General features: G+C 35.7%; 1 protein-coding gene across 12 annotated transcripts in view; it reads right to left on the bottom strand.

The window, feature by feature from the left end:
- The window catches only part of EBF3 (EBF transcription factor 3), a 97,840-nt gene extending 93,278 nt beyond the window's left edge, over positions 1-4,562 (bottom strand). For all 12 annotated transcript variants that reach the window (XM_053450168.1, XM_053450169.1, XM_053450170.1 and 9 more), the window contains exons 1-4: positions 4,167-4,562; positions 3,775-3,931; positions 3,292-3,355; positions 2,476-2,531 (exon numbers count right to left, since the gene is read on the bottom strand). In XM_053450168.1, the coding sequence (XP_053306143.1) occupies positions 2,476-2,531; positions 3,292-3,355; positions 3,775-3,931; positions 4,167-4,300 (411 nt within the window). In that variant the 5' untranslated portion in view covers positions 4,301-4,562. The remainder of the gene's footprint in view (positions 1-2,475; positions 2,532-3,291; positions 3,356-3,774; positions 3,932-4,166) is intronic.
- Positions 4,563-11,000: the final 6,438 nt, after the last annotated feature.

Below are 11,000 nucleotides of genomic sequence, written 5' to 3'. Positions count from 1 at the left end.
TCACTTACAAACCGGTCTGTTAAATCCCAATACCCCCCATGTATCTATGGCTGATCCCACCAGTCCTGCGAGTAAGCCCCCAATTCTACAACCCAGTGCATTAAACATTGCTAATTTTATTTTCTATACATCTCCAAATAACAATAAATTAATTTGACTTTTTTTAAATTATTTTTATTTAAAAAAAAAAAAAAAAAAGCTTAGTTCAGAAACTACTGGGGCAGAATGAGCAGTCTAATATTTGGAAGCTAATTCCACTCAACACCTCATAAAAATACTAATTGGGTATCTACTTCTCATGCCCTTTGACACTCTCTATGCCACATTTGACACGACTACTCAATTACACGTTTTTATTAATCAGGGTCAACACAAAAAAATGGTATTAAAATCTAAAAAAGGGCTAATTTAATAAAAATTTAAGAGCCGTTCATGTACATTACACTTTACTTGGACGCTGCGCTAACGTTGATGAATATTTCCAAATTGCGCAAAAACACAACCCCTGCGCCCTTGTTTGCGCATTCTTATATTGCTCACATTAAATATAAGCCATTTTCTTTTAGGGCATCCTATAGCAATCAAAGTTCCATATTAGAGTATTTTTCAATAAAAATTAACGATCGGAGTATATTTATTTATTTACTTATAAGAATCTGTCATTTATCAAGATTTAAATATTATTTTTTTTAAGCACTTTAAGCATTCTGTTGAGATTTTATCATAGCTGTAAATAGTTTTGATCAGGTGGCAATGCTCACAGGCATGATTTAGTCTAATACCTATTGAATTAACATTGATGATGATGGTGATTATTATTATTTGACATTTCTGCCTGATGGGCCTGACAGTCTTCTAAAAGAACAGTTTTAATAGCAGATAGTGTTTTGCAAACAAGTCAGTAAAGAAGGCAGCTTAAGACACAACACGCGGCTGTTCCACCAAATGTTTGTTGGTCCAATGTGTCATATAACGCTCGCTGATTATTTCGCTCCCTCTGATGAATCCCCGTATTTAGAAATGATTTATTTTTGGTTTTGTAGCACAAACAGAAATCCATAAACTGTCGGTTCAGCGCCATTGACTCTTTGATCAGTTACTGGGCTATTTTCAGCCGGTGGAGACGCGAAAACAGCCTTTTGTGTTTGGGCTGCAAAGTACGCCCGCAAAACAAATGAACAATAAACCTGTACTTAAATCTCTACTCCTTTTATTCGGCAGCTGATATCAGCTTCTTAATCAGACGATAGTGATTTTCCTAACACACTTAACTGTTTATATAAACGGGTTTTTTTATTATTATTATTATTTTAATTTTTTTTTCTATAAGCCATTTCTATCCTGATCGTGGAGGGTCCACTTTACCCGACACCTTTCCCCTGCCTGTTAGGAATGTCACTTGTCCTTTGGAGACAATCAGATGGTTTCACCAAGGGAATCCCCTCAATAATAAAAAAAAGCATCCAGGTAAGAAAAATATAAAGTTTTATCCGCTCTCTTTCTGTATTACCGGTCCTTAAAATGACTACAAAAAAGCGATTGATTTTAATTCTAAATATTCCTAATATTCCTAATAATAACGTTTTATTAAAATAATAATTTATATATTTTTTGGACTGGAGAATATAAAATATAATTAATAAAAATCTATTTTACTAATTTTATTATTAATATATTTTTATTGCACTGCTGAATCCTATTTTAAGTTTATTTTATTCTTTTAACAGATTATATATATATATATGTATATATATATATATATATATATATATATATATATATATAAAGAAAGAGAGAGAGAAATTTCAAGTGATACATTTTATCTTATCTCTGGCTGTATAATTGCACTGGAGTTTTATTGATAACCTCTAGTTACTATCGGTAAAGTTGTACACGACAGGTTAAATAATTTAATAAGCAACTGCTTGTAATGATGTTATTTACAAGGTCTGACAGGGAGTGGGAGATGGAGAAACAGCAGCTCCAGAGCAGGAAATGGTCGGGTTTGGGTGACCCCTGGAGCCTGGAGTTTGAATTATGGAGATGGGGGGGACCCAGAGGTGAATAGGGGGCTACAGAGAAACAAGCTGACTTTTCACCTCTGCACATTTAACATGGAAATCCAAACGACCCCATCTATTACTAACAGTGAGTCTACAGTAAAGAACATCAAACGCACATTTACTGCCTTTAAACTCTATATAAAATATAAACAAAATACTACTAATAATACTACTACTAATAATAGGAAAATGCATTCTGATGGGTCCAGGTGCAATTTTAAAAAACGCAGACATGTACTTAATACGTTAGGCGACAACTTTAATGTTACATTATATGTAGTCCTATGATTCTATATGTTCTGCATGCATACATACATGTTATACATGGTTTTGGCAGAATTTTGTTCCAGATGAAGAAACTCAACACAAGCTTTACCAATTTTAAAGAGATCTGAGAATTAAAAGATCTCACCTGTTTGGTCATCGAATCTATTAATCGAACGTAAAGATCTTGTTCTGTTCTAACTCCTGGAAAGGAGAGGATAAAAAAAGTAGTTGTTACTTTTATTGGGGTTACAGAATAGGGGCAGAGAAAATGGCATGCTAAATGACAGAGCTTAATCAATTAAAAACAACAAGCAATTCATCAAGGTCTCTGGCATATAATGGAAACAATGTCAGCTGTTGTTCTTTACAACCAAATACAAAATATATATATGTTATTTCTTTTAATTATTTATATTATACATTCTAAATGCAAGAACGCATACTTTATAAATGTATTTTTCAAATGTTATATTTGCAAGCGATTGATTTTCAGATTTTTAGCTGAAATCCGTAATTTTATCTCCACGATTTATTATTAAAGTGAGAAACTTTAATCCGATGTAACATTAAAAAAAATATACAGTTTAACAGCAAAGGAGTTTGTCATAAAGTTTCAAAATATGCCAAAGTTTTTATTTTAAGGAATAATATATTGATTTATTGATTTTGAAAACAGCTGCTTAATCACCGATCTATTGATTTGCAATATTATATATATATATACATATATATATATATGTATATATATATATATGCTTATATATATGCATATATATATATATATGCTTATATATATATATATATATATTACAGAATAAGTATATATGGAATATTTAATTTATTGGCACATATTTTAGAGTTTTACCTTTGAACATCTACAATAGCCGAGTTTAAATATAAATTTCTAGACATACCTTTTTATCATATACATATTGCAAATTGATTAAAATAAAGAACTTACCATTACTGTATAATAATTGCAGTTTGTAGTGAATCCCATTGTTAGTTTTCTCGCTATTTGGCTCCTGAAAATAATACATTATTATTTTTAGATTTATAAAATACTGCTTCATTTCTAGAGCTTTTGCCTGTATGTTTGCAATGCAATTTTTTTCTGGGGGAGTCTTTATATTTTTTGCTATGCTTGTCTAACAGCTGATGTGCCAGTGGCATGGAAAGGGGCATTTTATGTCCTAAATCAAGTCAATATTTCCTGATAAACTTTCTAAAGCATCGGTTTGCCCTGTTTGCCAAGTGATGCTCTAATAAGAGGGACATCTACACGTGGTTAGATCGCCTCTGGAGTACACTTAGGGCTCATTTTGTCCAACTCCAGGAGAAAATGATCTTTTGATCAGTTTCCATAATTTTGAAGGCTAGTAGATTATGTGCATTGTCACATGCATGGCAGTGATGAGGATGAGTTGATGGGCATCAGACTTACTTTCTCCTTCTCCACAAAGTCCACAAAAGCTGTCCTCTCAATTTCCACTGGCTGTCCCTGCCTGTCGTACAGAGCTAGCACGAAGTGGAAAAAATTGGATTTCCTGAGGTTGGAAGGAGGCTGCTTCTCGAAATGTGCCCGAGCCAGACCCACACCACTGCGGGGAGGAAATGAGACAAGGGCTGGGTAAGAACAGAGGTCCCAGCCATGCAGAAGAAGCATGAGAACAAGGCATGGGGCAAACAGAATCCCTGCCATGTGTCACTACAAAATGATGTAACCAGAGACACAAAAAGCCACCACAGTTACAGGAGATTGGAATTGATCTAGACCATTGAGGGGGGATTTACAATCAGGATGAGAAATAAACCCAGATCATTTGGCACACATACCTTTGGGCTGCTGTGTTAGCATCCACTACCCCTGCTGTATGCATCCATGATCGGACTGGATTCATCCCACCTCCCAGCGGTTCCTCTTTCATGGTGGTCCCACCTCTTGGTATATTTTCCTGAATCCCAAACATTAAAACAATTTTGGGCACAACCAAGGGGTTCAAATAAAGGAATTGTCAGGGTTCTTTTTTTTGTTGTTGTTTTTGTTTTTATTATTATTCTTTATCCTCTCTTTCTCACTCCTTGATGATGATGATGATGATGACTTTACTCCCCAGGATCAGTAGGAGGAAAGCCCAGTTTAAGTCTTGCTTCCTTCTTCAATGTGTCCTGGATTGGCACAACATAAACAATTTGCAGAAGACTTCTCGCAGATACTTGGACTGCCTTCCAGATATATTAAACAAAATAAAAAAAGAAGAAGAAAAAAAAAGAAAAAAGGGAAAAAAAAGCACCACTAGATGAAAATGTACTTGCAGGGAGAGAGGAGGAATAAATATTTTTTGTTGGTGTTTGTAGATGCTTTCAATGTGGTGTCATCCCAGCAAAACAGCATCAAAAAAGCTTCAGGACACTGCTGAATCGAGCACTTCTGGCAAGGATCTCCAGCTCCAAAAGACAAATAAACGAAAAAAATGATTGCCACGGACACGGGAGAGGTTGATGAGGGGCCTTTAGCGTCCTGCAGAATGGATGGAAGCGAACAGAACTCAGCCCTCTATCCCCTAGGAATGGAACCTTTCCCGGGAGCCAAAACTCTAAACCCCGGGGAGCAGCGCTGTCAGCCGGTGACGTGCGAAGAGGCGTGGCTTTGACCATACATGGAGAGACCCACCTCCCTCCCCTCTTTTTGCTAAAGCAGCGCAGCTTGTTTAGTGCTGAGTGACTGCTGCAGCCTGACACCGCTGGCCGCACTCTCTCTGCTTATAATGCATGGGGAGCTTTTTTTATATATATATCAACAGCCAATGAAGTTATCATTCAGCCAAATAAATCTTAAAGGAAACAAATGCCAGCCAAACTCAAGAAATGCATGCAAATGCCAAGAGCATGCACAGCACCCCATCAGATCACACATGATGGCATTATTTATACATGTGCACATACATATATACATATATTCACATAACACACATAACAAGCGTGTGTGCTTGTATATGTAAAGTTGACATACATATGTATCTGTATATACAGCTATCTATAAAATCAATATATATAGCTATATATATATATATATATATATATATAACACACTCATATATACACACACATATATATATATATAGAGAGAGAGAGATATATGAATATATATTCACATAATATGTGTGTTTTTTACATGGAAAGTTGTAATATGTATCTGTATTACTTATATAGCTTTATATACGACAATCTATAACGTTAATAGAAGTAAAGTGGGGGATGCTTATCATAGGGACGAGCATGCTAACTGCATAGTATTCTTATTACTTATCAGATCATGTTTCCAGTTTAAATTAATTATTATTATTATTACTACTATTATTTCCATCATTCAGCGCTGATTTTAGTTTTCTGTTACCATTTATTTAAATAACAGATTTCTTTTAACAGTTGGTGTATAAGGTAGGTTGTTTTTGTTAATAATCCTGATTAAAAACCCAAATGGTATTTAGAGAAAAATAAAACGCATAAGATTTTCTGGGGGATATCTGGAGAAAGTAGAACTTAGTTTGTTGTAGTGAGGGGGATTCACATTAGATATGATATTTTTGTAAATTGTGCCAAAGTCCTCTAAAATTAGACTTCATGTGTCCTAGAAAGAGGTGAACGTAATATCTGGATTACAGTAGTATTTTGAATAGAGATGTTGGAGGTATGCGATCATGTATTTGATTTTTTTTTTTATAAAAAATGGAAATTTCAGCTCAAAAAATAAAAACAGATGCCTTGATGGAAACAATCCTCTGATCTACCAGTAGCTGATGTCCAGAGGCACCCGAGAATAAATCCCATTTGCATGTGGTTCTAGAATCCAGAAGAGCTGTTCAGATATTGTGTATTTTTACAGTAGAATGACACTTACTCCAGAAATGCAAGCCTCTCCTAATGTGAGAATCCTTTTTCTGGAGGGATCTATGTCACTGGGTACATGGGTGAATTATCCAGAATGAGATGCTAACACAGACAATTTGGAGGACAGAGCATGAAGACTCTGGGGATGGACAAAGCCTGTTTTTGGACACTCTTGTAGAGATCTATCAGCCTCCCCCTTTGATAACAAAAATAATACAGGAAGAAAAAAATCTTGAAGGACAACTACTGTGGGAAAAGAAAGATCAACTCCTAAGTAGTATCACTTCCTTTTTGGTGAATTGGCAGGGTAGGTACTCCAATATTTTAATTAATCAGTGAAAATCGAAGTCCAATGTGGGCTATCAGGGGACTTCATGTACCCCCTCCCAGGGCAGTGTTATAAAGCAATCTATTTTGCTGGTGTTGGGGGTTAATGACTATTGCCAAAGATAAGTGAATTATCAAAGCTGTTGCTCTAGACCGATCTCAAAATCCATTACATTGCTGTCCGTCTAATTAAATACGTAAGTTTAATAAAATCATATTTTATGACTATTTGAGAGTAATGAGATTAGTCTTCAGAAGCTATCGCCACATATTAAAGATGCCACTGTCTATAGAATGTTAATAACCTTAAATCAAAGTGCATAAAAAAACTATTCATACAAATTCAAAGTCAAATCTCGGATTCAGAATAATCCTGAATATTTCAAATATAAATAAAAAGATTATCAAAATGTAATGCTATTATTATTACAATGCACGCATATACAAATTGGTGAGCTTCTGGAGGGCATACACAAAAAAAAACCGATATATTCAGCATTATTATTATTCCGTGCAATTATTTTAATTCCACTTCTTGTCTAAATTGAGTGTATTTATTTCTTATTGTCCTATTAAAATATATTAACAAAATATATATTTTCAGCTCTCAGCCCTAATCCTAATTGTCGCATTTGATAACAATGCGTTGCAAGCCCATCTGGCATCAAAGGGGTTAAAACGGATTGCCTTTAGGCTAAAAAGAAAATGCTCATTTTAAAGAAAGCAAAAAAAAAAAGAAAAGCTTGAAATCATTTACAGTATCGTTAATTCAGATTACACGCGCAAAGGCGATTTAAATCTGATTACCAAATTAGGAGATTTAAAAATAAATCCCTTTAAATCTGATACTGTTGACTAAAGAGAGAGAGTGAGACAGGGTTATGGGGAGAAAAAAAAAGTTCTACAAACCCATCACATAAGGTAACCCAGAAAAGAAAAGGAGTTTTAAACCTTTTTTTGACAACAAATGCAGCTGCCCCACTATTTTGGATGATATTAAGGGAAAATGAATGCAAATCTCCCCTCACAAGCCATCTGGCCAGAAATAGGGGAATCAGCTGCTCCTCACAACAGGCTCTGAGGCTGAATGTATTTCAGCTCATTTTGCAGATCATCTGGTCTTGCACCCAAAAGCGTGGAGAATTGGGTCTTTATCATTCACAAAGTTTATATATTTTTTTTTTGTTACTGTATTGTTACCTTAGAGCCAAATGCAATAAGATAGATTGTATAAAGCAAGATCCTTCTGATCCTGGTGCATCCACATTATGTGAAGGGCTATTTCCACAGTGTTATTACAACTATTTTAAATTGCACACATCTATTGTTGTGAGGGGGTGTAGAGGAAATTGGTTTAAGAGAGAAAATAAGAAAAAAATGTTCCCTGTGTAATCATTAGGATATTACATGCACACCCCATCCTCATAAAACACAGTGCAATGAAAATCTAGAAGCTGATTTCTCCTAATTTCAATTTAATTTAACAGAGTCTGGGAAAAAAATGGGGATTTAAACTTGGTGGAATAACATGCAAGACAAGTGTCTGGATGCAGAAGAAGTGATGCAGAAGAAGAAGGGATATTTTTCTTGGAATCAGGATTAATTGGTGGGCAGGTAATGTTAGTTCTTGTCTACATCCAGTTTATAATCAGTCCTGAAAAACGAGGTGGCACCAAGTCTTGACCTTAAGAAAACTTAGTCAAGCAGAAGGTGTGTGGATTTGAATAGGATTTGCATGCTGAAGCCAGGACCTCCAGGAGCATCACCCCCACCACCACCACCCTCAGTCTTCCAGAGTGTGAAGTATTCCTTTTGTGTTGGATTTACAGGGTTGAGGCTTCAATGAGCCCCCACAAATTTGCATTTAAATAGCCACATCAAGCTATTCGCGTGCCACACACCAGTGGACTTCCAGATGTCAAGCTGCAGTCAGTCAGATGGTCACTACCCAGCTGTCCATCCCAACATCATACCAAAGCATATAGTGACCTTAAAGCGACAGCAGAGTCTTTCTTCCACCCTCTGCCACTGCTGGCTGGAACCATCATGCCCCCCTAATAGGATAAGAGTTTACTTCTGTGTGATTCAGTAATTACCCATTATGTCCTTAAGCAAGAAAATATGTATTTATGTGTCAGTGCTAGTGGGGTCACAGCAAGGTATTTTCAACATTGTATCTCCACGCCCATGGTAGTGAAGCGGTTAATATCCTGGGTATCAGTATCATTTAAAAAAATACTAATATACAATAAAAATGTATTGTACTTTTTTTTATTTGCAATTCTAAAACGGAAGGATATTTTTTAATTTAGGAATTCTTCTTTCCAGCAAGATTCTCAGATCTGGATACATACAAAGCAATGCTGCTCTGTGATGCTCCGGGTGTAGGCTGTATGACATACATAAAACACACTTTGTGCTTTGCAGATTGACATTGTCGCAAGTTAAATGGTTAATTAGGCAATTTTCTGATGCTTCAGATGTTATTGTAACTTGTGTTAACATATTACACCACGGATGCTTTTATTTGTTACTAATTTGCAACAAAACAGCATATGTCAGGGATTTCATATGGCTTCTTCACAGATAGGTCGATCGATAGATAGATAGATAGATAGATAGATAGATAGATAGATAGATAGATAGATAGATAGATAGATACATACATTTTGGATAGATGATAGATATTAGATGGTTAGATAAGTAGATGCTATGATAGATTGATATACATTATTATTTTTTATTCCCTCTCTTATTGTAACACCGATATTGTGTAAGACACACACTGTTTGCTTCTTATTGATACACAAACACAAAGTTCAAGCTTTGTCGCTTGTGATTTTAAGTCCACACCAAGGAATTCCCCAGCCCACAGTGTGTGAGTTTACCAGTCAGTGTAATTTTGCAGTGAATGTGAGGCCACATAATGGTGCCTGACCTCTACACAGAGAAAGAAAAAGAGAAAACCTGTCAGAGTTCATTGCAGTTATTTTTACTGTTAGAGGACTGAATGGATCCAATGAAATCATTGAAATCTAGACTCATATGGGTCATCATTAAGCCTCCATTTAACCCATTAGGCACCGGCATGTGAATAGGAATGCTTTGCATAGTACACAGTAAAATTGTTGATTTGCCCCTGGAGATCAAAGGGTTAACGGTCCTGAATGCTAGTAGGGCCTGTGGCTATAGATGTTGCACAGAAGGGGTATATATAACACCTAGAGGACAGAGAAGGCATTATGGTCTTTGCATTGTGAAAATAAGTGAAAGGGACAGAATTTAACTGTAAATTCACTGGGAACACACCAAAAAACACATGCTTGGATTTCACACTAAAACATCCTCCCTGCTGAAACCTGCTCAGGGTGCTGCTAGATTTATTTGTATTCTAATCTTTTCCCCTTTACCCCTTTCCAGAGGGGTCATTGAAAATGCACTTGATAACTTGTCTGGCAATCCAAGCTGTTGAAACACAAAAGCCAGCACATGGGATAAACCCTTAAAAAATGAACATTTTCACCGTACATTTTCGGCATATTGATTTTAATAAAAAATACATGTTTTCATAACTTTACTGCCCAGCTTGTTATTTGCAAATGCTATCAATATGCTCCAAACACGATGTTTAACTCTTTACATTCTCTGTCTTGGAAAACGTTTTAAATCATCTAAATTCAGACTCATATTGTTCAATGGCAAGCCTACATTTAACTCATTCTTTGCCGGTGGTGGATTTAAATGGGAATGATTTGCTCTATCCATTCTCACTCTCTCTCTTTTTCTCTCTTGGGTTGCCTTTTAAATTAACGGTTTTAATGAGGCGAGCAGGTATGCTCAATATATTTAAAAGAGAATAAATTGCATAAAATGTTTCAAAAATCGTTGTCGGAATAAAATTCCATTTATTGGCGTTATCTCTCATGAAACACGACTTTTAATCCTATTTTACACAGTATTCAACCATACCTGCTATAACGAAAAATCTGCTCGTTTTTTCTTGTTGTGCAGTACATTTGCATGGGTCAAATAATATATTTGTGTTAGGCACATATTTGTGTAAGATATGTCTAAGAAGTTTGCACGATCCTCTAGAAAACAATACCCACTTCTGAGTATATATATAAGAAGAAAAATATTCATCAAACAAGATTGAAGTGTGATGAACAGCGCCCCCTATAGCAACCAGAGGGTATCGCCACTGGTTATCCGATGAAAATCCCTCGGAATCAGAACGAATATCTTTAGGAAAAAATCTGTAATTTGCACATCAATTTTGTCGTGGGCAATTTTAAACGTTCCATCTGAATTATCACAATTCCTATGACCGCTAACTACGATTTTCTGGACAGAAGCCGTGCGGTAACCAGGAAATTTGTATAATGCAAACAGGCAGGAATCTTTTGTATCCTGTTTACACTGCGAACCCGTTCCGACTATAAATAACGCCGC

The sequence above is a fragment of the Spea bombifrons genome, chromosome 11 (genome assembly GCF_027358695.1).
Source record: "Spea bombifrons isolate aSpeBom1 chromosome 11, aSpeBom1.2.pri, whole genome shotgun sequence".
NCBI classification, from domain to species: Eukaryota; Metazoa; Chordata; class Amphibia; order Anura; family Pelobatidae; genus Spea; species Spea bombifrons.
This window is presented reverse-complemented; position numbering and strand designations above follow the sequence as displayed.